At 42.2% G+C, this 27,861-nt stretch overlaps 1 protein-coding gene across 1 annotated transcript; it reads right to left on the bottom strand.

Annotated features, from left to right (window-relative positions):
- Positions 1-874: 874 nt before the first annotated feature.
- Positions 875-11,555, bottom strand: LOC118925357 (olfactory receptor 1J4-like). The gene is given in 2 exon segments (XM_036911141.2): positions 875-1,958; positions 11,059-11,555. Coding segments are annotated over 2 exon segments (1,581 nt in total).
- Between the last annotated feature and the right edge of the window lie 16,306 nt (positions 11,556-27,861).

Below are 27,861 nucleotides of genomic sequence, written 5' to 3'. Positions count from 1 at the left end.
ATCTTTATACATTGTGCTCCTGTTAACATTGTTTTATAGTTACTGTTTATGAATTTGTTTTTTAATCATATAGGAAACAAAAGGAGAACTCACAAACAAAAATACAGTAACACTAGATTTACATTTACCTGTGTAGCCGTGTTTGCCCCTAATCTTCATGATGTCATCTGGCTTAGTGTTAACAAATAGTGTCTTTTCATTTCAGCCTGAGGACTCCCTGGATGAATATTTGAATGCATATATGCACACTTGAAAACAATAAACACTGAGAATGGGTTATCTATCATGACAATCTTAAAAGGGGGAACACAAAAGAGTACTTGTCGCATGCTTTATGTAAGGGTCAAGAACACCAAGACTGGTCAGTGGTGTCGGAGACCATGTAATGGCAATAAAGTAATCTCATTAACACATGGTCCTAATGTCTCACAGATCTGATATCCAGTCATAGAGAACCTACTTACTTCATCCCTCTGGGCTTTTGTTTGCTGTGCTGCAAATACGGAAAATATTGTCACCTTACAATCGACTTATCATGATGATTAAATGAAATATGCATTTCAATGATTAGTTAATACCAGTCATGAATGACGCCACTCCAGAGATGAAAGAGTCTGATAACTTCCTATGAATTCCTCACATAAAAAATAAATGAAGCTTGGTTATATTAAGAAAATCCTTGTGAGTATGTGCTGCTAAGTGAACCATGAACAGAACGTCATGATAGAAAAAGATGGAGATACGAACACTTCTTAATGCCAGAGACATGGACAGACAGGATCACAAGCTGCAGTGAACATCACAGGAGGACTAGGAATTTCACTGTAGCAACACTAATACACAGGATTCAGAGAGCATGTAGGGAAAAACACAATCAGGTGAAGAAAAGGACTCGAGGAAACAGAAAATGAGACTGGGAGAAGATTGGTATCAGTGATGAGACATCCAAAGTAGAAGTTTTAAGGAGACCTATTTTACAGTCCCTGTGAATGCCCATTACAATGGGATTGAATTGATGGCAATAAGGGGTGCCCTTGGCTCTGAATATTTTCTTAAGAGCATGTTTCACATCATTATTCCTCATGCTGTAGATGAAGGGGTTCAGCATGGGGGTGACTACCGTGTACATCACAGAGGCAATGATGTCCTTGTTCTTGGAGTCAGCTGATGAGGGGAAGTAGTAAACACCTGCAATTGTCCCATAGTATAAAAGCACTACAGGGAGGTGGGAGCCACAGGTAGACAAGGCTTTAGAGATTTTTTGGAGGGAGGGGACCTTCAGGATGATGACTGCCAGGTGGATATATGAGCCCAGGATCCCACTCAATGGCAGGATGACCACCAATCCTCCTGCGATGAGGATGAGCAGCTCATTGAGGGAGGTGTCTGAGCAGGAGGACTTGAGCACAACAGCAAGATCACAAAAGAAGTGGGGAACTATCGTCCCTGCACAGAAGGACAGCTGGTTCACAAAGAGGGTGTGCAGGAGAGCCTGGGCACAGGAGGAGAGCCAGCACCCAACCACAAGGAGGATACACACCTCATCCCTCATGATGCTGGTGTAGTGGAGAGGGTGACAGAAGGCAACATACCTGTCATACGCCATCACTGTGAGGAGAAAACTGTCAAGGCAACCAAACAATATAAAGAAATACACCTGTGAAATTCACCTGGAATATGTGATAGATCGGCACTGCCTCTGCATGTTCGTCAGCATCTTTGGGACAGTGATGGATGCAAAGGAGACGTCAGAGAGGGCCAGGTGGCTGAGGAGGAAGTACATGGGGGTGTGGAGGCGCGAATCCAGCCTGACAAGCAGGATGATGAGCAGGTTCCCCAGCACCGTGGTCAGGTACATGCCCAGGAACAGGGCGAAGAGCACGCCCTGCTGCTCTGGGGGAACGGGGAGCCCCAGGAGGAGGAACTCGGACACGCTGCTCTGGTTCCCAGGCCTCATGCTGGGCTGTTACCTGTTGGGGATAAGGGAGGAAGAGGCATATCAAGAAAGATGATGCAGATACATTCCAAGTTACAACTTTTGTGAAATCAACAACTTTTTAACTACATTCCTCTTAATTTGTCCTGCCTGTGGGTGATGCCTCATCATGTATCCTAGGCTGGCTGTACACACACACACACACACACACACACACACACACACACACACACACACACACATATAATATTTGGGAATATTATATATGCTGTTTGTACAGAACACACATGTGTGATATGTTATATGTAGGCATATTTCCCCATATATATATATATATACATATATATACAAATTCAACTACAGTGATAAATATATGTGTGTTTGTGTCTGTGTGAATCTCTATGTACATGTCATTTTCCGTAAGTTAAAAATGATAAAATATTGGTTATTTCATGTAGCTCAATCTAATATATTGTACAATTAATATTTATCCAGTAAATTACTATGACAAAGGCAAGAATACACACTGAAGAAAAGGCAGTCTCTTCATAAATGGTGTTCGGAAAACTGTGCAACTACGTGCAAAAGAATAAAACTGGATGAGTTCCTTCCACCATACACACAAAATAAACTGGAATTGGTTTAAGACTTTATATAAGATGTGAAACCGGAAAACTCTTAGTAGAAAACATAGGCAGTAAACTCTTGGATATGCGCCACCTGGATATGTCTCCCAGAGAAGGGAAGCGAGAGAATAAACAAGTGGGACTTCATCTAAGTAGCAAACTTCTGCACAGCACGGTGCCTATCTTTCTCTGCCTGGGATGGTAAGTGCACGTGAAGGGTGAGGAACTTGAGGGCCTCAGTCACACGCAGGTGTGTGACAGTGACAGCAGGTCCTCTTCAGGACAGAGTGCTGGGGCACCAGTTATCTCAGCTGGCAGGGCCCCACAGGGAGGGTGCGATCATGGTTGCAAGTCAGAATCCCCAACCACACAATATCAGACACACGTACACACACACACACACACACACACACACACACAGAGTACTGAGTTGAGGATCCATTCACCTGTGTCCAATTCCCTTCTAAGGGGAGGAATGCCAGTTTGTGTTTCATTCCTAAACACTCATGCATACAAATCATAAATTACACACAAGCTAACACATGCACAATATGCAATAATGTGTCACCCACAAATACACTTGTCATGCACCACTGACAGAGAAGCACCACACATCAGCTAAAACACACAACTCACACACCACAAATACCTAATTCATCACTATACATGCATGTCACCAAAAACAGACAAGGCCACACAATAGTAAAATCTCACAAGAAACCCACAGCAACTCTCATGCACACCCACCACGCACTCACTACAACAAGTCGTGCACACACTCCCATCCCTGAGAGGCGAGCTTCGGCCTCTTCTGATCCACCCACTTCCCAGGGATGCCCTCAGAGGAAGGCAGGTAAGCCTATTTGGTCACAGGCACCTTGTTAAACCACCACCAACATCCGCACACGTGGTAACACACACATGGTGCAGACATGCAGAGGCCAGCACACAGGACACATCCTGCTCTCACACCTGGACGCGTCCCCACAGAGTCCCACAGCACTAGCACCCGCTGTCAGCCCTCTGACCCTGTTCCTCAGCAGGTCGGGAGGCTTTTTCTCCAGCAGCAGAGACAACAACCATACCCCCACTGCTGAGCTCTGATCCGCTCAGCTGTGACCCACCCAGTGGGGAAATGTGCCAGTCCTGACAGCAGGATGCAAATATTGAGGCTCACAGGCCTGAAGCAGGAGTCAATGGTCACATGCTGGGAGGCTGATCACTTGGTGTGCATGTGCTAAAGAGAGCCCAGATTGAATCTAACTCAGGAAAAGAATCAGCCTGTAGTCAGATAGATAGTACACACACACACACACACACACACACACACACACACACACACACACTACTGTCCAACCACACATAATAATGCATGCACACACCCACACTCATGAACACAGATATTCATATGCTCACCCTCAAACACACAGACAGATCCATAGCCAAGTGCAGATATCCAGTGCCTCTGACCTGTTCCACTCATCTTTGCATTTAGACACCTCTTCCAGACTGTGGCCCAAATCCTGTTTGTTGCCTCTGACCTGTTCCACTCATCTTTGTGTTTAGACACCTCTTCCAGACTGTGGCCCAAATCCTGTTTGTCTTCACAGGAAAGGAGGTGCCATCGTGGGTTAATTGGCCAATTGCTTAACACCAGTTTGGATAAGTGTGTCCAGGGAGAACTGAAGTCACAGTGGACAGTGTTCCTCATAGGGATGTTTTGAACCTGTACTATGAGGGCTCAGTTCCAAGGTCAAATTTTCTTGGCTAGGTTCTTGTTAACACTCAGATATTGAAATGTAATTTTTAAATGATTTCATGCTTAGAAAAGCTGTAGAGATGATAGTCTGAATTTCTGTACCACCCTCACTGACACTCCATGGAGGGTGATATTTTACTAATTTATATTATGTGTGTATGGCAGGCATCAAGGTTGGAGATTCAGGCTGTGGACGTTTGGTAGGCATACCCCAGTGTATTATCAAAAGACACATTTGGTTCAGTTGTCAGAAGCCCCCACTCTTCACTCAGGAAGAGAATGTAAGGGAAAGTTTGTTACTCACCCGAAGAACTCCTGGGGAGAGCTGAGTGGGTGCAGGAGGTCCGAGTAGGTTTGGTGAAGCAGACGGAATGGTATTGGGATTTTCCATGGTTGAGGGAGAGACTGGGGGAAAGTTTTGTTGGAAAAACACATCATGTTGCCTGTGTTCGTTATCCACATGTAGCAATAAGCACCTGAAGGGAACAAATGCCCCTTGGCCGGCTAGCAGAACGCCTGAGGCCAGGGGTTATCAGCAACCATAGCTGGCACATAGCATTGCGTCTCATTCCAGGCTTTCAGGGCGGTGTTAGCTTAGATCACATGTTTAGATAATATTTTGCATGTTTCCTGACTGGCATCAATGATATCACGTTGTTGTGTCATGTTGTGGCCTCCATGGTGGCACCGGGACCCCCAGTCAGTCAGCACAGTAAGGGTGATGGAGCTTGAATTGAACGCAGGCTGGCTGGTGAGCATAAGGCTGATGAGTTTTAAGAAGCAAAGTGAGTGCTGGTCACTATCACCACTGCCTAGAACTCCAGAAGGGATGAGGCGTGTTTTCTGAGGCCCCATGGTGTACCTTGGGCAGTGTCAGGAATGGTGGAGTGGGCATGATGCCAGTGGAGTCACCTGCCAAGGTCAAGGCATTCCTCAGAGGCATTTCAGTTTGGCCTCAATGACCCAGAAACTGTGTCCACGTCACTACGGAATCCCCACAGCTGCCACCCCAGTGATCACACACCCAGTGCTGTGCCCTCGCACACAGGGGCTCAGGCTTGTTGCCGGGAAGGCCGTGGTGGAGGAGAGGGAATGCTGTCTGCACACAGCCCGGGGCCGAAGGGCGGATGCTCCTCCATGACCTGATGTTTCACACGCCTACTGAGCCAGAGGGAAAGAAATTGAACATGGACTGTGATCTTAGGAAGTTTGGGACTGGTGTCTATAAATATATGTGTATATTAATCACTTTAAGCCTAAGATTGAGCCTTAATAGTCTGAATCATTGTGTAGACAGAGACATGTGTGCTCTTATTCTGCATCTCTGGTATTTGAGAAGCAGGGAATTCTCATATTTCTTTAACAAGAAAAGTAAACCCTGAATAAGAAATCATTGTGACCATTGGTAAGGACACATGAGTACACCACTGGCAAAGGCCAACAGCTAAACATGTGAAATGGGGTCAGTTGTTAGTGAGGGCAACTAATGATGTCAGGATGTTTGCCGGGGTTTGGCCAATTGTACTGATCCTTGAGGATATCCTAGATGAGGGATGAAAACGACCTTCCATCCATCAGCCTCTATCAGGGTGCTGGTGGCACTCCATTCAGAAAACATAAACTCACTTAGAAGTTCATTTTGTTGAACCCAAAGGCTCCCCAGGAATCCCAGGGATCAAAGAGGTGGTGGCCTCCTCCAGCACTGTGACATCAGAAGTTATTTTTGGCCAGGAAGGTGGCCTCCCACAAGGAGAATATGTCCAAGGCTCAGGTTTGCTTTGTCCTGTGGATGCCGTCTCCATCTAGCTGGGTGCACCCCACGTCTGTGCTGAGCTTGCCAGGTGCTGCCTCCATGACCAGGACACAGTGGACAAAGGTGTTCAGAGCATCACAGTTTCAGGTCTTGTGAGAATCTCAGTTTAACTGAGGGCCCCGTTTGTAGGCAGCAATGGTTGCTCTAATGGTGTGCAGCATGGGGCCTAAGCAGGAAATTTCTATGAGAACCCCACAGGCAACTCTTAGCCATTACATGTGGTCTGTAGACACTAAAGTACATACTAGGTTGTGTGCTGAGCTTTAATTGCAAAGGAGTCTCCAGGAGGCACTAAGGGAAGTGTCTGTATCATGATCATCTTTCATAACCCCAGTGCTTTCTAGGTAATGGGCCCCATTCCAAGTGGGCAAATGTGAAATACGCTACCTGCAGAAGCCAAAGAGATCTAACAGGTGTGGCCTGCTTGAGAGCTGACAAAGTTAGGAGTGTCTTTAAACTCTATGAGATATGCAACATCCCTCAGTGGACCAGACGGTGATTAAGAATTTCAATGGAGTGGCAGGTCCTTGAACCTTAGTTGGGGAATATGCCATCCCCTTTAGGAAAGGCCGTTTCAAGTGTTTGAGTAGCTTCTGTGTGTCAGTTTCCTCCTAAGGGGGATGTGATCCATGTATTGCCACCCCTCTGTGCCTGGGGACAGCTAGATCTGTTCAAAGCCTTGCCAGGAGGAGGCGTGTGTGGTGAGTGGACTCTTGAGGCTCCCCACAGGCACCCAAGTAAAGGTGTATGGTGTCCCTTCAAGAGTGAATGTAAATTGAAGCAGAGAGTGGTTATAGGATATACATTCATGGGTCTTCTCTACCCAGAACCTGGTGGTAAGCTTCCTCCTCCAGGCAGACCTCATCAGTACCGTCACACTTAGAGAACCACCACAGTAGCTTCCTCACTGGCTTTAGGGGAACCCTTTTCATAATTGTCTGTGGCGCAGGACAGCTCAGGACCACGGTACTTGTTGCAACAGAGGCACAGAAAGCAGCAGCAGCCGTGGCTTTTCAGGACCTGGTGAGCCTTCCTCTTGGCTCACAAGTCACGCAGACGTTGCTATTTCTCTCTCTCTCTCTGTCTCTCATTCTCTCTCTTTCTTTCGCTCTCTCTCTCTCTCTCCCTTTCCCCTTTTTTCCTCTTTTGTCTCTCTTTTTCACAAACACTGGCTCATTCATGAACGTTTATCCAAGGGCATATACGTAGTAGGGTTACTTTTTTCCCCTTTCGAGAATCAAGTTATCTGAAATGCCATGAGGGTTATTAATAAGGTTGTTTTCATTCTTCTCTTCTTGGTTCATTTCTTTTTTGTTTGAAAAGTTGAAAGATAACATCATCAAAATTATCCAGACAGGTGTGCTCGTCTCCCAACTTTTCTACCCCATTTGCACCCACACTTGTAGTAATCAAACTCAGTGGTTTATTTTTTAATAAACTTTTTATTTTCTATAATTTTTGTTTCATAGAAAGATTATAAAAATACTACAGAGACTTCCTATAGCCTTCACAAGGTTTCTGCTATTGTTAGTATCTTATATAACCATGGTCACTCAGCACAATCAAGACATTGGCACTGGTAGGTTACCACTGAGTAAACTACAATCTTTCTTTGGATTTTTCCTAGTTTTCCCACTCACGTCCTTTTTTTGTTCTGGGATCCATTTCAGAAGAGACTTTGCATTTAGACCCATGAACTTTAATGTAATCTTTTAATTTGAGGAGCTGCCCCTGTCAGTAAGAATCAGCTGATAGATAAGGCAGGATACAGCGGACCCAGGGAAGCTGTTTCTAAAGCTGCCCCAGCCGTCATCTAATCAAGAAATGACATGGCCTTCTCGAATGAATTGGCTGTGGAATTCATTTCAGAGTCATTGTTTTCTGGTACATTATTCTTGTTCCCTTTACTCAAGTGAACAGGTACCAAGTATATTATTTCCTCTTCATTTTATTTATTGTACTAATATACACATTACATGAAATTGATCATTTTAGCCCTTTATAATGTGTAATTCAGTGGCATGATGTACATTCACCAGTGCTGTGCAACCACCACCAATATTGAGTTCCAGAATCTTGCATTCCTTCAAACAGAAACCACGTGCTCGTTAAGTCACTCCCCATTCCTTCCTCCCCACACTCCATGGGGTGCAGTAGTCTTCTTTCTGTCTCTATGTATTTGCCTATTCTGGATATTTCATATAAACAGAAACATGTAATATGCTCCCTTTTGTGTCTGGTTTATTTCACTTAGCATAATATTTCCAAGGTTTATCCGTGTTGTAGCATCTATCAATACTTCATATTTTACAGCCTCTCCACTGGACATGTATACACATTTTGTTCATCCATTTATCTGTTGATGGACATTGGGATTATTTCTGCCATGTGAACACTGAACAGAGCTGCTGCATACACGTACAAGTGTTTGTTTTAGTACCTGTTTTTACGTCTTTTGGGTATATAACCAGGAGTGGAGTTGCTAGATCATGTGGTAATTCTAAGTTTAACTTACTGAGAAAGAACCAAAATGTTTTGGTTGGAGGCACAATGGCTGCACCACAGTTACCTTTCACCAGCAATGTATGAGGGGTCCAATTTCTCTAACACTGGTTATTTTTCATTCACAAAATTATGAGTATAGTCGTGGGTGGGAAATGGTGATTTTGATTTGCATTTTTCTAATGTCTAAGGACATAGAGCATTTTTTCGTGTGTTAGTTGGCCATTAGAATATCTTCTTTGGAAAATGTCTGTTCACTTCTTGGGCCCAGTTTTTATTTGGGTAGCATGTCTTATAATTTTTTCAAGGTTTGCTTCATATTTTTGGGGTGTCTGTTATTAGATGCATATGTTTATAATTGTTCCTTCTTCCTAGTGGTTAACAGTTTAATCCATCTAAATCATTCTTTTTATTCTCTTGGTCCAGTTTTTTATTGGAAGTCAATTTGTCTGACATGTATAGCTGAAGTTATTTTTCAGTTACTATTTGCAAGGAGTATCCATTTCCATCCTTTCATTTTCAACTCCTTTGTCTTTTAATTTAAAGTGAGTGTCTTATTACCTGTATACAGATGGATCATGCTTTTTAAAAAACCCATTCTTCCAATCTTGGTTTTTTAATTCAAGACTTTAGTCCCTATATATTTAAGGCAATTATTGATGAGAAAGTTCTCACTTCTCCATTTTGCTATTTGTTTTCCACATGCATAGTAAATATGTTATTACTAAATTATCCATTACCTCCTTCTTTTCTGTTTAATGTTTTTAGTGCATTTTTTATTTTCATGTAATTTCCTTTTTCTGTATATATTTTAGTTGTTTTCTCAGTGGCTACCTTGGAGATTCCAATAATTATCTTAAACATATAACCACATAGATTGAATCACTACTGCTAAGCTCCAATAGCATCTAAAAACGCTTGTCCTATGTTTCTCCATGTCTCCCTCTCTACATTGTTGTTCTTACAAATGACATCCCATTGTTACACGTTGTGTGACTATTTGCATAGATTTATAGGAATGGTTTTATGAATTTGTGTTTTAATATTGTAGGAAATAAAAATGAAAAATGAAATAATACTGGCCTAGATTTTTACCTATGTAGCTATGTTTTCCATTTATCTTTATGTCTTCTTATGATTTTAAGTCACCATATGATATCTTTTCATTTCAACCTAAAGGACTCTTAGGTTAATGTATTAAGATGAATAGAACATTTGAATTCTTTCAACATTGAGAATGAGTTAACCCTAAACATACTGAATCTTAAAAATGGAGTGTAAGAGGACTTTTGGATGCTATATATAAGGATCAAAAACATCCAAGCAGGTTATAATATTAAATGATATTAGAAACCAGAATAATGGCAATATAAACAAATGCAGGGTTTCAAAGTCACACATTTGAGATTAAGTCTTAGGCCAGCTACTTATTTAATATCTGTTGGATTTAGTTTGCATCTCTGGAAATTTGGAACATATTAGCACCATTTTAAGTGGCTTGAGCTGAGGATTAAATAAAATGTAAATGATTAATTAGGACAGATGTGATAGACACCATTCAGTAAATAAAGCAGTGTCATAAGTTCTTCTGATTTTCCCACACATGAAATGAATGAAGTTTGTGGTATTAAGAAAATTCATGTGAATATGTATTCATAACAGTACCAGATAAAGAGGGTTATTGAGGAAAAAGATGGAGAAAAGAACACTTATCTTAAAGCCCAGGGTCTGGGCTCACAGGCTCACAAGCTTGCAGTGGACATACAGGAGGGACTGGAATTTCACCGTAGAAAACTTCATCCATACACAGAATTCCAAGAGCAGGCAGGAAAAACAATCAGGTGAAGAAATAGGTGAAGAAACGTAAAATGAGACTGAGCAGAATGGTGAAAGCAACAAGAATTATTCAAGTAGCAACTTATAAAGGAGACCTATTTTATAGCCCCCACGAGTGCCCATGACAACAGGATTGCATTAGTGACTTAAGGTGGAAACCTTGCCTCTGATAATTTTCTGAAAGGCACATTTCATATCATTGTTCCTCAGGGTGTAGATGAAGGGGTTCAGCATGGGAGTGACCATAATGTACATCAACGAAGCAATGATGTCCTTGTCTTTGGACTTTCCTGATGAGGAGAAAAAGTAAACACCTGCGAGTGTCCCATAGTATAAACACACTACGAAGAGGTGGGAGCCGCATGTAGACAAGGCTTTGGAGATTCTTTTGAGAGATGGGACCTTCAGGATGATGACTGTCATGCGGATATAAGAGCCCAAGATCCCACTCACCGACACGAGGAAGACCAGTCCACCTTCCATGTGGATGAGCAACTCATTGAGGGAGGTGTCTGAGCAGGAGGACTTGAGCACAACAGCAAGATTACAAAACAAGTGGGGAATGATCGTCCCTGCACAGAAGGACAATCGGCCCACCATGAGGGTGTGCAACAGAGCCTGGGCCCAGGAGGAGAGCCAGCACCCAACCATGAAAATGACACACACATCGTCCCTCATGATGATGGTGTAGTGGAGAGGGTGACAGATGGCCACATACCTGTCATACGCCATCACTGTGAGAAGGAAGCCATCAAGGGAACCAAAGAAGACGATGAAATACACCTGTGAAATGCATCCCAAATATGTGATAGACTGCCACTGACTATGCATGTTTGTCAGCATCTTTGGGACAGTGATGGATGAAAGGGAGACGTCAGACAGGGCCAGGTGGCTGAGGAAGAAGTACATGGGGGTGTGGAGGCGCGAGTCCAGCCTGACGAGCAGGATGATGAGCAGGTTCCCCAGCACCGTGGTCAGGTACATGCCCAGGAACAGGGCGAAGAACATGCCCTGCTGCTCCGGGGGGATGGGGAGCCCCAGGAGGAGGAACTCGGACACGCTGCTCTGGTTCTGTGGATTCATGTAGCACTATTATGTGCCTGGGATAAAGGAGGGTTAGGAATATCAGAAAAGACGATGGGAATATGTTCCATATTGTAGTTTTCTGACAAACTACATTCCTGTTAATTAGTCCCACCTGTGATTGCATGCTTTGTCACTGCATCCCAGTCTACTTCCTGGAAATATCACACTAAAAGCAGCGAAGAACCCCTCACGCACAGAAGCAGGAGGACATTCACAGTTTCAGCCAACCAGTATCTATTGAATTGAACATTGAGTCTGAACCCTGCCCTCCACTAGGAACTGAGAATGCAGCAGTGAGCAAGAATACAAGGGCCCTGCTCTCTGTGCTATGCTATTTCATGAGCTTACTGGGGTTATTTATGGCACTGTGTCAGAGCCAGTCCCTAATAGTTCACTGTGGCAGGAATAGTAGATGAGCCCCAGCAAACTGGTGTCAGTTGTTTCTGCCTTAAAGTAACGTGAGACTCCAATGCTGGTGGTGTTGGCGCGCTGTCACTCTCCTCCTGTGAACTGGCCCGTCCCATCAGCCCACAGCCCTGAACTCACCAGTGCTCTAGAAATGGGTGGTTGTTTAGAGCCCCTTGATGCCAGCATCACTCCCAACCCAGAATATCCACAAAGAATCTTTTATGAAAATGGGGAACATATTGGGATTATTCTATGTGTTGGGGACTATGATAAGGGCTTTACATGCACTTCCTAATGAAATCCAACATCTGCCTCCATTACCAGATAAAATCTCAGATCAGCAAGATTGGGTGTTTTTTCCCATTTAAGCTGTTAGGAAAAGGAACCATAAATTATAAAACTTCCATAGGCATGCAACAGCAGCTTGTGAAGATGGGATACATAAATATACATAAACACATACATCCAGAAATGGGAATATATATGTACGCATATGCATTCCATCTATATGTACATTCCCTCTACATATGAGTATGTTTATATGTATATGTATATGGATGGAATATATCTAAACATGTGAAACATCTATATATATATACACAAACACACATATAAGATATATATGTGTGGATATCCTAATATATAAAAATTAAAATATAGTTTTATATATATGCTATATTCCATAAATATGTACAAATACAGGACTATGTAACTGCCATTTTCTGTGGTTGATGATGATTAAATATTGCTATTTAGTGTAGTTCAACCTAATATTATTGTGTGATCAGAATCCATGCTTTTACATGAAACCCCCATTTAGATGGTTATGAGCACCTACACCCTGTGTTATCTTTGGCTACAAGGAATCTGAAGTCCAAAATTGCCCTAGTACTTGGGCTAGGTGACTCCTTCATTCACATCTGTATATTTTACAGTTGACAAAGGCTCGCACAAACATGAACTTGTATTCTAGCCATAGATGTTTATGAGGGCCTGTAGGCTTCCATTATATAGACATGTAACCTGAGGCCACAGGGTTTAGTGACCTTGCCAAGGTCTCACTGCCACTTGGTGTGGCTTCTGCCCTCAAACTTCACCCAGCACGGTGCCCTAGAATCTCTGCCTGGGATGGTAAGTGCAAATGAAGGGTCAGGAGACTCTGAGGGCCTCAGGCACACTCAGGTGTGTGGCAGTGACAGCAGATCCTCTTCAGGGCAGAGTGCTGGGGCACTGGTTATCTCATCTGTTGGGGCCCCACAGGGAGAGTGCATATGAAATAGTTGAGATCATGGTTGCAAGTATAAGCCCCTAACCATGCACACACACACACACACACACACACACACACTCTTCTGAGTTGAGGATTCCATTCACCTGTGACTGATTCCTATTCTAAGGGAAGGAACACCAGTATGTGCCTCATTCCTAAACACACATATGCATACAAGTCATAAATTATGGACAAGGTAACACATGCACGGTATGCAATAATGTGTCACCCACATATACACTCACAATGCACAACTGACAGACAAGCACCACACATCTACTGAAACACAGAACTCACACACCACATATATACATAACTCATCACTATACATACACATCACAAAAACACACAGGACAACACACAATAGCAAACTCTCACAAGAAACATGCTGCAACAACACCCATGCACACCCACCACACACTCACTACAACAAGCAGTTCACACACTCCCATCACTGAGAGGTGAGCTTCCACCCCTTCTGACCCACCCCCTTCCCCGGGAGGCTGACAGCGGCAGCAGCTAAGCCTCTTCAGTCACAGGCACCATCACTAAACCATCACCATTGTCCATGCACGTGGTAACACACACTTGGTGCAGACATGCAGAGGCCAGCACACAGGACACGTCCTGCTCTCACACCCAGACGTGTCCCCACACAGTCACATGGCACTAGCACCCGCTGTGAGCAGAGCTGTGAGCCCTCTGACCCTATTCCTCGGAAGGTCGGGAGACTTCTCCACAGTGAAGACAGCAGTCTTGCCCCCGGGGCTGGGCTCTGACCCGCTCAGCTGTGACTCCCGCCCGGTGGGGAAATGCGCCTGTCTGACAACAGGAGGCAAATACTGAGCGTCACAGGCATGAATCCAGAGTCCCTTGCCACACGTTAGCTGACTGATGACCTGTGTACTTGCACTAACACAGACCCCAGACAGGACCTAACTCAGGAAAAAGTCAGACTGTAGTCTAATATAGTACACACACACATGCATTTGGCAAACATCATGTACACAAACTTACAACATACATGCAGACACACACAACCTCATGAGCACAGACATACTCGTGCACAAACCCACAAGCACACAGGCAGATCCATCACCAAGTACAGAATTTCAGGTTCTTCTCACCTGTGCTCATGGTTGGTGAGTTTACACCCCTCTTGCAGACTGCCTCCTGGACCATCAGCTTATCTTCGTAGCGAAGGAGGAGCCACCACAGGTTAATTGGCCAATTTCTTACTGCTGGTCGGGAGCCGTGTGTCCAGGAGCCAGAGGGAACTGGAGTCACATGGGACTGGCTCCCTAATGCCAAATATGTCTTGGACTCCTTTCTTCTGGGGCACAATTCCAAGTTCAAACTTTTCTTGGACATGATACTAGTTGAGACTCAGACTATTTTTTACTTAATTTTTAAATGATGTAATACTTAGAAAAAAGTTGTAAGGATCATAGTAGGAAATCCTTTATCCCCTCTTCCGCACTGCATGACAGCTAACATTTTATCATATTTGCTTTAGTGTGTGTGTGTGTGTGTGTGTGTGTGTGAATTCTAGATTCAGACTACACATCTCAGTAGGCACACCACCGCGCACATTATCAGAAGGCACATGATTTAGTTCATGTGTCAGAAGCTCTTCACTCTTCAGCAGGGAGAGAAATTAGGAGAATGTTTATTACTCACACAAAGGACACCTCAGGGAGAGCTAGGTGGTCTGAGTTGGGTTTGTAAAAGCAGAGGGATTGGCTTTTGGAGTTTGTAGTGCCTAAGAGGTGGGATAGAGTAAAGATCTCTCCTGGAGAGAGAGACTGTGTGCTCTGCTCTCTGAGCAATTTCACCTTACTGTTTTCCACAAGTAGCAATAGGGACATGGAAGTAGACAAAAGCCCCCTTAGCCGGCCAGCAGATGATCTAAGGCTAGGCGCTACAGTCGTGGCTGCCGGGGGTCATTGCCCTCATTCAGGGCTCTGAGGGCTGTGGCAACTTGGATATTATTGTGCACAATTCCTGATTGGCATTAATGATTTCATTTGTCGTGTAATGTTGTGGCCTCCACGGCAGCACCCGTGATCCCCAACTGGTCAGCAGAATAAGGGCAACTGAGTAATTGGATTGAATGAGGGCCTGCTGGTGAGAATAATGTTGGTGAACTTTGCTTAGGGGCAAGAACTCAAAATGCAGAGTGTAAATCAAATTTTGAGAAAAAGCCTGAGTTGGAAGAATAAATTAGTGTAGGAGTGAGGGATACTTAGCCAAAAAAAAAAAAAAATCCTTCATGGACTACAGTCTCACACTTAGCATTTTGCATGGGCAGCCAAGAGCCAATATGCTGCCAGGGAGCATTTGGATAAGGATGAAGTACGGGGCTACTCTGGACAGCTGGGGTTAGTGTCTAAGGGCAAGGCCAGGAGACCCTCCAGGGTTTAGGTTCAGAAATGAGGCCCACCAGAGAGAGGGAGAGAGGGTGGGCTGTGTTAATCTGAAGGCTTCTTTGAGACCAGTTGGATAGGCTCAACATGGCAAGGCAGTTGAGAGGGTTCTCTAAGGCACACCCCAAAATTCCTATGCTCTAAAACATGGCTTTCACTCAGGATGGCTTACATAAAATTATTGTGTAATGCATCCTTCGGTAACAGCGGTAACAGCGGTATTATCAGAGAGCCGGGCTAGAAAGGCAGAGTCTCGGGGAGGAGCTTGAGGTGCAGAGGTGGAAGGAGAGGGGAAAGTAGCCTGTGATGTTTGGGGTGGGGATGGTGAAGAAGGGATAGAAGAGCAGGAGGGGTTAGGGGGTGAAGGGAGCTTTGATGGAGATGCACAGAGGGCTGCAGATCACAGAGACTTCCACCTGGGTGAGTCCAGTGAGTGGATCAAGGTCAGCATCGCAGATGAGGGCAGCTGGGGGTCTGACCTCATGATCAGGGATGGGTCCAGCTGTAGGGCTGACGTCATCATACTGCATGGGCCCAGCTGCGGTTTGCTGCTACATGCAGGGATGAATCCGGCTGAGTCTGATGTCATCAATAGTGTTAAGTCCAGACGTAGGTGTGATGACACCCTCAGGCAGGGCCCAGCTGCAGATCTCATTAATGTCATATGAATTCATCTGGTGGCCCTTCAGGCTGTCATGGCATTGGTTGAGGTCATGGATCTCACTGAGTGTGTAACAATCTTTGAGGCATAAAGCCTCACTGCTCGGGGAGGTGCAGAAATGTATAAAAGCAGCTGGAAAATGACACACCCCTTGATGCAGGAAAGCTGCTGCTATATTGGCATGACGTTGGAGATAAAATAATTCTAAAGGGGCTTGCTGTCTGCATCCCAACATTAGGTTTCCCATTCCCCTTTCACTTATGGTCTGACATGTGTTTTAATAGATGGGATGTGGACATAGGGACATTAAATCAAGAGACTTAACACTGGGGCATGAATAAGCATCCTGTGTGATGTGGCTGCCTTGTGAGTTTAGAATGATCAATAGGAACTGCTTTAAATTCTGTAGAAATTTACCAGCAACATGGAACTGCAATTATGGCATCAGCTAATGATTAGGTATGACTGTGGTATTGAACAGCCCAAATAATTGTGGGTGGCAGCATGGCTGAAATACAGCCCAGTGGCTGTCATGTTGCTAGGAGGGTTCCACCCAATAGCTTGCACTGTTCTAGGCCAAAGCTGTTATCCAATGTAGTCATTTCCAGGCTATTAAAGTCGTGAAGTCTAAGTAAGAGCATTTGTACTATATTGGTGCTATGACCTGAGGCACGGGGGACACTGACTAATATGGAGGTAGTCTGGACTAGTTCATACCCCTTTTCCAGATCTGTTTAGCTGATGGGGCTCCATATTTCTTAATTGACAATTCTCTTGGATGAGACCAATTTCAATCTTTTTTTTACCTTTCTCTGCTGTACACAACTGCTGCAGGAGTGGGATTAGCAATGACTTCCACTTTGTTATTGGGATCATGATTGGCATTATTCACTAAATATCCTTTCGAGCCAGAAAACTTTGACAGAGCTTGCAAACTAGGCAAATTATCAGGGTGGCAGAACAGCTCTAGTATATACTTAATGGCATTAAATAGTACTGGTTCATCACTAACAATTTGTCCTTGGTCGGGCTTCCATCCCAGCTGGAATGATGGCAAGAATGAGAATGGATGGTTCAGAGTGTAGTTGATGGGGGTGAATGCCTAGTTCAAAAAGGCCTTCTTAAAACTGACATGGGAGGTGCCACATCAGAGTGCAAAGAAAGGCAATTAAGGTCTTTGGGGGTATTTTAATATGGAATAGAGAGCCCCAACATTCAGAATCTAGAGTAAATAAGACCATTGGCAGGTGGGTACTATTTAGAAGACCATATGTTAACTGTCATTTCAGTAAGATTAGTAAGCAATCACTGTGATACTCTATGAAACCAGCAGCCAGGGACAAATAGGGAAGATGAAGTCCCATTGAATTCCTTGATCAAGAGTACAATGTTGTCTTTTTTTTTTTTTTTTTTGTAGATAATTATTTTTTATTGAAGGGTAGTTGACACACAGTATTACATTACATTAGTTTCAGGTGTACAACACAGTGATTCAACATTTATATACATGATAATTCTAGGTACCAGCTATCACCATACCAAGTTGTTATACAATATTTTGACTATATTCCTTATGCTATACATTACATCCCGGTTACTTATTTATTTTACAATTGGAAGTGTGTACTTGTTTTTTTGTTTGTTTGTGAGGGCATCTCTCATATTTATTGATCAAATGGTTGTTAACAACAGTAAAATTCTGTATAGGGGAGTCAATGCTCAATGCACAATCATTAATCCACCCCAACCCTAATTTTCATCAGTCTCCAATCTTCTGAAGCATAACGAACAAGTTCTTACATGGAGAACAAATTCTTACATAGTGAATAAGTTACATGGTGAACAGTACAAGGGCAATCATCACAGAAACTTTCGGTTTTGCTCATGCATTCTGAACTATAAACAGTCAGTTCAAATATGAGTACTCATTTGATTTTTATACTTGATTTATGTGTGGATACCACATTTCTCTCTTTATTATTATTATTTTTAATAAAATGCTGAAGTGGTAGGTAGATACAAGATAAAGGTAGAAAACATAGTTTAGTGTTGTAAGAGAGCAAATGTAGATGATCAGGTGTGTGCCTGTAGACTATGTGTTAATCCAAGCTAGACAAGGGCAATAAAACATCCACGTATGCAGAAGATTTCTCTCAGAACGGGGGGGTGAGGTTCTAAGCCACACCTCTGTTGATCCCCAATTTCTCACCTGATGACCCCCCTGCAACTGTGCCTGTCTTAGGTTGTTCCTCCCTTGAGGAATCTTACCCGTCTCTGGCTAACCAGTCATCTTCCGGGGCCATACAGGGAAATGTAAAGTTGGTAAGTGAGAGAGAAGCCTTATTGTTTGAAAAGGTTAGCTTTTTACTTCTTTGCATATTTATGTCCTGTGGCTTCTATGCCCAGCATTTGTCTTGAGGTATCTTTACCACTTGGAAGAATTATGATACTCGGTAAATTTGATATGAGGTGTGAATTCTCTTTAAGGGTTGTAATTAGGAAGGAAGAAGAAAAGCTATAGAAGTAGCAGGCAGAAGAAAACATGGGAAGATTGATTATTTCTTTGACATATCTTCTTGTAGAGTAATTTCAGCATGTATAGGTTTTAAACTACTACTTAAATTGCGCACACACATTAACATAATAGGAGTATAGTTACATAACCAAAGCATACCTGTAATTACCATCCATCTCCAGTGAAACCAAGAAAACCAGTTAGGCACCTTAGGCATTTGTGAAAACCTATCTATGATATGGTGGATATTGTCCAACTGAACCTGAACAGTCCGAGAGAAATCAGAAAAATTAAAACAATCCATTCCTGGGGACTGTTCACATCCCTCATGTTCTTTTAACAGTAAATAGTCTGTAGTTGTAAGATTTTGGAGCGCTACAGTTTGCACTTCTCCTAATTCTTGGTTGAGTTCCAACAGTATAGATCCAGTCAAATTTGTTGTTTTACTGTATGCACAGGCCAGCTTAGATATCTCCTTCTTCATTCCCATGGCAAGTCCAGGAACTGGTGGGATGAGTGCATCTACAGCTGTAGCAGTGCATGGATCTTTGTTGGGGTTTTTTGATGATCATCTTCCGGCATGAGTCTTCCAGAGAGTGCTGATGTTGGAAGTTCTTTTTCATATCGTATCTTAGTTCATTTTCGGGGTATCCCAATTAGGCTTTGATCCTCTGTATAAACACAAAGAGACCCTTTGCCTACACTTTTATATGCTCTTTATACCCTTGTGTAGAACTCATTGGAGGTCACCACACAGGAACTGCCTTTTTTTTTTTGGGTATTATTAATCTACACTTACATGATGAATATTATGTTTACTAGGCTCTCCCCTATACCAGGTCCCCCCTATAAACCCCTATACAGTCACTGTCCATCAGCATAGCAAAATGTTGTAGAATCACTACTTGCCTTCTCTGTGTTGTACAGCCCTCCCCTTTCTGCCACCCCACCCCATGCATGCTATTCTTAATATCCCCCTTCTTCTCCCCCCCTTATCCCTCCCTACCTACCCATCCTCCCTAGTCCCTTTCCCTTTGGTACCTGTTAGTCCATTCTTGAGTTCTGTGATTCTGCTGCTGTTTTGTTCCTTCAGTTTTTCCTTTGTTCTTATATTCCACAGATGAGTGAAATCATTTGGTATTTCTCTTTCTCCGCTTGGCTTGTTTCACTGAGCATAATACCCTCAAGCTCCATCCATGTTGCTGCAAATGGTAGGATTTGCCCTTTTCTTATGGCTGAGTAGTATTCCATTGTGTATATGTACCACATCTTCTTTATCCATTCATCTATCGATGGACATTTAGGTTGCTTCCAATTCTTGGCTATTGTAAATAGTGCTGCGATAAACATAGGGGTGCATTGGTCTTTCTGAAACTTGATTGCTGCATTCTTAGGGTAAATTCCTAGGAGTGGAATTCCTGGGTCAAATGGTAAGTCTGTTTTGAGCATTTTGATGTACCTCCATACTGCTTTCCACAATGGCTGAACAAGTTTACATTCCCACCAGCAGTGTAGGAGGGTTCCCCTTTCTCCACAACCTCGCCAACATTTGTGGTTTGTCTTTTGGATGGCAGCCATCCTTACTGGTGTGAGGTGATACCTCATTGTAGTTTTAATTTGCATTTCTCTGATAATTAGCGATGTGGAGCATCTTTTCATGTGTCTGTTGGCCATCTGTATTTCTTTTTTGGAGAACTGTCTGTTCAGTTCCTCTGCCCATTTTTTTTTTTTTTTTTTTAGATAATTATTTTTTATTGAAGGGTAGTTGACACACAGTATTACATTACATTAGTTTCAGGTGTACAACACAGTGATTCAACATTTATATACATGATAATTCTAAGTACCAGCTATCACCATACCAAGTTGTTACAATATTTTGACTATATTCCTTATGCTATACATTACATCCCGGTTGCTTATTTATTTTACAATTGGAAGTGTGTACTTTTTCTTGGTTGTTGTTGTTAGGGCATCTCTCATATTTATTGATCAAATGGTTGTTAACAACAATAAAATTCTGTATAGGGGAGTCAATGCTCAATGCACAATCATTAATCCATCCCAAGCCTAATTTTCGTCAGTCTCCAATCTTCTGAAGCATAACGAACAAGTTCTTACATGGAGAACAAATTCTTACATAGTGAATAAGTTACATGGTGAACAGTACAAGGGCAGTCATCACAGAAACTTTTGGTTTTGCTCATGCATTATGAACTATAAACAGTCAGTTCAAATATGAATACACATTTGATTTTTATACTTGATTTATATGTGGATACCACATTTCTCTCTTTATTATTTTTAATAAGATGCTGAAGTGGTAGGTAGATACAACATAAAGGTAGAAAACATAGTTTAGTGTTGTAAGAGAGCAAATGTAGATGATCAGGTGTGTGCCTGTAGACTATGTGTTAATCCAAGCTAGACAAGGGCAATAAAACATCCACATATGCAGAAGATTTCTCTCAGAACAGGGGGGGTGAGGTTCTAAGCCTCACCTCTGTTGATCCCCAATTTCTCACCTGATGACCCCCCTGCGACTGTGCCTGTCTTAGGTTGTTCCTCCCTTGAGGAATCTTACCCGTCTCTGGCTAACCAGTCATCTTCCGGGGCCATACAGGGAAATGTTAAGTTGGTAAGTGAGAGAGAAGCCTTATTGTTTGAAATGGCTAGCTTTTTATTTCTTTGCATATTTATGCCCTGTGGCTTCTATGCCCAGCATTTGTCTTGAGGTATCTTTACCACTTGGAGGAGTTATGATACTCGGTAAATTTGATATGAGGCACGAATTCTATTTAAGAATTCGTTGTAATTAGGAAGGAAGAAGAAAAGCTATAGAAGTAGCAGGCGGGAGAAAACATGGGAAGATTGATTATTTCTTTGACATATCTTCTTGTAGAGTAACTTCAGCATGTATAGATTTTAAGCTACTACTTAAATTGCGCACACACATTAACATAATAGGAGTATAGTTACATAACCAAAGCATACCTGTAATTACCAGCCATCTCCAGTGAAACCAAGAAAACCAGTTAGGCACCCTAGGCATTTGTGAAAACTTATCAATGATATGATGGTTATTATCTAACTGAATTTGAATAGTTTGAGAAAAATCAGACAAATTAAAACAACCCATTCCTGGGCACTGTTCACATCCCATATGTTCTTTTAACAGTAAATAGTCTGTAGTTGTAAGATTTTGGAGCGCTACAATTTGCACTTCTCCTAATTCTTGGTTGAGTTCCAACAGTATAGATCCAGTCAAATTTGTTGTTTTACTGTATGCACAGGCCAGCTTAGATATCTCCTTCATTCCCATGGCAAGTCCAGGAGCTGGTGGGATGAGTGCATCTACAGCTGTAGCAGTGCGTGGATCTTTGTTGGGGTTTTTTGATGATCATCTTCTGGCATGAGTCTTCCCGAGAGTGCTGATGTTGGAAGTTCTCTTTCATATCGTTTCTTAGTTCATTTTCGGGGTAGCCAAATTAGGCTTTGATCCTCTGTATAAACACAAACAGACCCTTTGCCTACACTTTTATATGTCCTTTATATCATTGTGTAGAACTCATTAGAGGTCACCACATAGGAACTGCATTTTTTTTTTTAATCATTAATCTACACTTACATGACGAATACTTACGAATACTTTGTTTACTAGGCTCTCCCCTATACCAGGTCCCCCCTATATACTCCTTTACAGTCACTGTCCATCAGCGTAGCAACCTGTTGTAGAATCACTACTTGCCTTCTCTGTGTTGTACAGCCCTCCCTTTTCTCCTACCCCCCCATGCATGCTAATCTTAATACCCCCCTACTTCTCCCCCCCCTTCTCCCTCCCTACCCACCCATCCTCCCCAGTCCCTTTCCCTTTGGTACCTGTTAGTCCATTCTTGAGTTCTGTGATTCTGCTGCTGTTTTGTTCCTTCAGTTTTTCCTTTGTTCTTATACTCCACAGATGAGTGAAATCATTTGGTATTTCTCTTTCTCCGCTTGGCTTGTTTCACTGAGCAAAATACCCTCCAGCTCCATCCATGTTGCTGCAAATGGTTGGATTTGCCCTTTTCTTATGGCTGAGTAGTATTCCATTGTGTATATGTACCACATCTTCTTTATCCATTCATCTATCGATGGACATTTAGGTTGCTTCCAATTCTTGGCTATTGTAAATAGTGCTGCGATAAACATAGGGGTGCACTGATCTTTCTCATACTTGATTGCTGCATTCTTAGGGTAAATTCCTAGGAGTGCAATTCCTGGGTCAAATGGTAGGTCTGTTTTGAGCATTTTGATGTACCTCCATACTGCTTTCCACAATGGTTGAACAAGTTTACATTCCCACCAGCAGTGTAGGAGGGTTCCCCTTTCTCCACAGCCTCGCCAACATTTGTTGTTGTTTGTCTTTTGGATGGCAGCCATCCTTACTGGTGTGAGGTGATACCTCATTGTAGTTTTAATTTGCATTTCTCTGATAATTAGCGATGTGGAGCATCTTTTCATGTGTCTGTTGGCCATCTGTATTTCTTTTTTGGAGAACCGTCTGTTCAGTTCCTTTGCCCATTTTTTAATTGGGTTATTTGTTTTTTGTTTGTTGAGGCGTGTGAGCTCTTTATATATTCTGGACGTCAAGCCTTTATCGGATGTGTCATTTTCAAAGATATTCTCCCATACTGTAGGGTTTCTTTTTGTTCTATTGATGGTGTCTTTTGCTGTACAGAAGCTTTTCAGCTTAATATAGTCCCACTTGTTCATTTTTGCTGTTGTTTTCCTTGCCCGGGGAGAAATGTTCAAGAAGAGGTCACTCATGTTTATGTCTAAGAGGTTTGTGCCTATGTTTTCTTCCAAGAGTTTAATGGTTTCATGACTTACATTCAGGTCTTTGATCCATTTTGAGTTTACTTTTGTATATGGGGTTAGACGATGGTCCAGTTTCATTCTCCTACATGTAGCTGTCCAGTTTTGCCAGCACCATCTGTTGAAGAGACTGTCATTTCGCCATTGTATGTCCATGGCTCCTTTGTCAAATATTAATTGACCATATATGTCTGAGTTAATGTCTGGATTCTCTAGTCTGTTCCATTGGTCTGTGGCTCTGTTCTTGTGCCAGTACCAAATTGTCTTGATTACTATGGCTTTATAATAGAGCTTGAAGTTGGGGAGTGAGATCCCCCCTACTTTATTCTTCTTTCTCAGGATTGCTTTGGCTATTCGGGGTCTTTGGTGGTTCCATATGAATTTTTGAATTATTTGATCCAGTTCATTGAAGAATGTTGCTGGTAGTTTCATAGGGATTGCATCAAATCTGTATATTGCTTTGGGCAGGATGGCCATTTTGACGATATTAATTCTTCCTAGCCATGAGCATGGGATGCGTTTCCATCTGTTAGTGTCCCCTTTAATTTCTTTTAAGAGTGACTTGTAGTTTTCAGAATATAAGTCTTTCACTTCTTTGGTTAGGTTTATTCCTAGGTATTTTATTTTTTTTGATGCAATTGTGAATGGAGTTGTTTTCCTGATTTCTCTTTCTGTTGGTTCATTGTTGGTATATAGGAAAGCCACAGATTTCTGTGTGTTGATTTTGTATCCTGCAACTTTGCTGTATTCCGATATCAGTTCTAGTAGTTCTGGGGTGGAGTCTTTAGGGTTTTTTATGTACAGTATCATGTCATCTGCAAATAGTGACAGTTTGACTTCTTCTTTGCCAATCTGGATTCCTTGTATTTTTTTGTTTTGTCTGATTGCCGTGGCTAGGACCTCTAGTACAATGTTAAATAACAGTGGGGAGAGTGGGCATCCCTGTCTAGTTCCCGATCTCAGCGGAAATGCTTTCAGCTTCTCGCTATTCAATATAATGTTGGCTGTGGGTTTTTCATAGATGGCCTTTATTATGTTGAGGTACTTGCCCTCTATTCCCATTTTGCTGAGAGTTTTTATCATGAATGGATGTTGAACTTTGTCAAATGCTTTTTCAGCATCTATGGAGATGATCATGTGGTTTTTGTCTTTCTTTTTGTTGATGTGGTGGATGATATTGATGGACTTTCGAATGTTGTGCCATCCTTGCATCCCTGGGATGAATCCCACTTGGTCATGGTGTACGATGGTTTTGATGTATTTTTGAATTCGGTTTGCTAAAATTTTGTTGAGTATTTTTGCGTCTACGTTCATCAGGGATATTGGTCTATAGTTTTCTTTTTTGGTGGTGTCTTTGCCTGGTTTTGGTATTAGGGTGATGTTAGCTTCATAGAATGAGTTTGGGAGTATCCCCTCCTCTTCTATTTCTTGGAAAACTTTAAGGAGAATGGGTATTATGTCTTCCCTGTATGTCTGATAAAATTCCGAGGTAAATCCATCTGGCCCGGGGGTTTTGTTCTTTGGTAGTTTTTTGATTACCGCTTCAATTTCGTTGCTGGTAATTGGTCTGTTTAGATTTTCTGTTTCTTTCTGGGTCAGTCTTGGAAGGTTGTATTTTTCTAGGAAGTTGTCCATTTCTCCTAGGTTTCCCAGCTTGTTAGCATATAGGTTTTCATAGTAGTCTCTAATAATTCTTTGTATTTCTGCGGGATCTGTTGTGATTTTTCCTTTCTCATTTCTGATACTGTTGATTTGTGTTGACTCTCTTTTCCTCTTAATAAGTCTGGCTAGAGGCTTATCTATTTTGTTTATTTTCTCGAAGAACCAGCTCTTGGTTTCATTGATTTTTGCTATTGTTTTATTCTTCTCAATTTTATTTATTTCTTCTCTGATCTTTATTATGTCCCTCCTTCTGCTGACCTTAGGCCTCATTTGTTCTTCTTTTTCCAATTTTGATAGTTGTGACATTAGACCGTTCATTTGGGATTGCTCTTCCTTTTTTAAATATGCTTGGAGTGCTATATACTTTCCTCTTAATACTGCTTTTGCTGCGTCCCACAGAAGTTGGGGCTTAGTGTTGTTGTTGTCATTTGTTTCCATATATTGCTGGATCTCCATTTTGATTTGGTCATTGATCCATTGATTATTTAGGAGCGTGTTGTTTAGCCTCCATGTGTTTGTGAGCCTTTTTGCTTTCTTTGAACAGTTTATTTCTAGTTTAATGCCTTTGTGGTCTGAAAAGTTGGTTGGTAGGATTTCAATCTTTTGGAATTTACTGAGGCTCTTTTTGTGTCCTAGTATGTGGTCTATTCTGGAGAATGTTCCATGTGCACTTGAGAAGAACGTGTATCCTGTTGCTTTTGGATGTAGAGTTCTGTAGATGTCTATTAGGTCCATCTATTCTAGTGTGTTGTTCAGTGCCTCTGTGTCCTTACTTATTTTCTGTCTGGTGGATCTGTCCTTTGGAGTGAGTGGTGTGTTGAAGTCTCCTAGAATGAATGCGTTGCATTCTATTTCCTCCTTTAGTTCTGTTAATATTTGTTTCAGGTATGTTGGTGCTCCTGTATTGGGTGCATATATATTTATAATGGTTATATCCTCTTGATGGACTGAGCCCTTTATCATTATGTAATGTCCTTCTTTGTCTTTTTTTACTTTCTTTATTTTGAAGTCTGTTTTGTCTGATACCAGAATTGCAACACCTGCTTTCTTCTCTCTGTTGTTTGCTTGAAATATCTTTTTCCATCCCTTGACTTTAAGTCTGTGAGCTTCTTTGGGTTTGAGGTGAGTCTCTTGTAAGCAGCATATGGATGGATCTTGTTTTTTTATCCATTCTATTACTCTGTGTCTTTTGATTGGTGCATTCAGTCCATTTACATTTAGGGTGATTATTGAAAGGTATGAATTTATTGCCATTGCAGGCTTTAAGTTTGTGGTTACCAAAGGTCCAGGGTTAGCTTCTTTACTGTCTTACTGTCTAACTTAACTCGCTTGTTGAGCTATTATAAACACAATCTGATGATTCTTTATTTCTCTCCCTTCTTATTCCTCCTCCTCCCTTCTTCATATGTTGGGTGTTTTGTTGTGTGCTCTTTTTAGGAGTGCTCCCATGTAGAGCAGTCCCTGTAGGATGCCCTGTAGAGGTGGTTTGTGGGAGGCAAATTCCCTCAACTTTTGCTTGTCTGGGAATTGTTTAATCCCTCCTTCATATTTAAATGATATTCGTGCTGGATACAGTAGTCTTGGTTCGAGGCCCTTCTGTTTCATTGCATTAAGTATATCATGCCATTCTCTTCTGGCCTGTAGGGTTTCTGTTGAGAAGTCTGATGATAGCCTGATGGGTTTTCCTTTGTAGGTAACCTTTTTTTTCTCTCTGGCTGCTTGTAATACTTTGTCCTTGTCTTTGATCTTTGCCATTTTAATTATTATGTGTCTTGGTGTTGCCCTCCTTGGATCCCTTGTCATGGGAGTTCTGTGTACCTCTGTGGTCTGAGAGGCCATTTCTTCCCCTAGTTTGGGGAAATTTTCAGCAATTATTTCTTCAAAGACATTTTCTATCCCCTTTTCTCTCTCTACTTCTTCTGGAATGCCTATGATTCTTAAATTATTTCTTTTATATTGATCACTCAGCTCTCTTAAAATTCTTTCATTCCTGGAGATCCTTTTATCTCTCTCTGCATCAGCTTCTCTGCGTTCCTGTTCTCTGTTTTCTAGTCCATTAATGGTCTCTTGCATCTCGTCCATTCTGTTTTGAAGTCCTTCCAGAGCTTGTTTTATTTCTGAATTCTCCTTCCTTAGTTCTTGCATATTTCTCTGCAAGTCCATCAGCATGGTTATGACTTTTGTTTTGAATTCTTTTTCAGGTAGACTGGCTAAATCTATCTCCCCAGATTCCTTCTCAGGGGAAGATGTAGCAGATGCCGAAGCTGTCTGGGTTAGTCTTGTCTGAATCATATTTTTTTGCCTTTTCATGTTGACAGGTGCTATTGACTGTCAGCTGGGAGGGCCAAAATTTTCACTTACTACTGGCCTTTCTTTACTGGGGCAACTGCGACCCCTAGTGGCTTGTGTTGGGTAATTGCGTGTAGAGTGGGTCTTTGTGTCTTGCCTGGCCGGAAGGGAGAAATTTCCCTTTCTGTGGGCGGAATTTGTCTCAGGCTGCTTCTCTG

Source organism: Manis pentadactyla, chromosome 3, assembly GCF_030020395.1.
Source record: "Manis pentadactyla isolate mManPen7 chromosome 3, mManPen7.hap1, whole genome shotgun sequence".
Taxonomy (NCBI): Eukaryota; Metazoa; Chordata; class Mammalia; order Pholidota; family Manidae; genus Manis; species Manis pentadactyla.
This window is presented reverse-complemented; position numbering and strand designations above follow the sequence as displayed.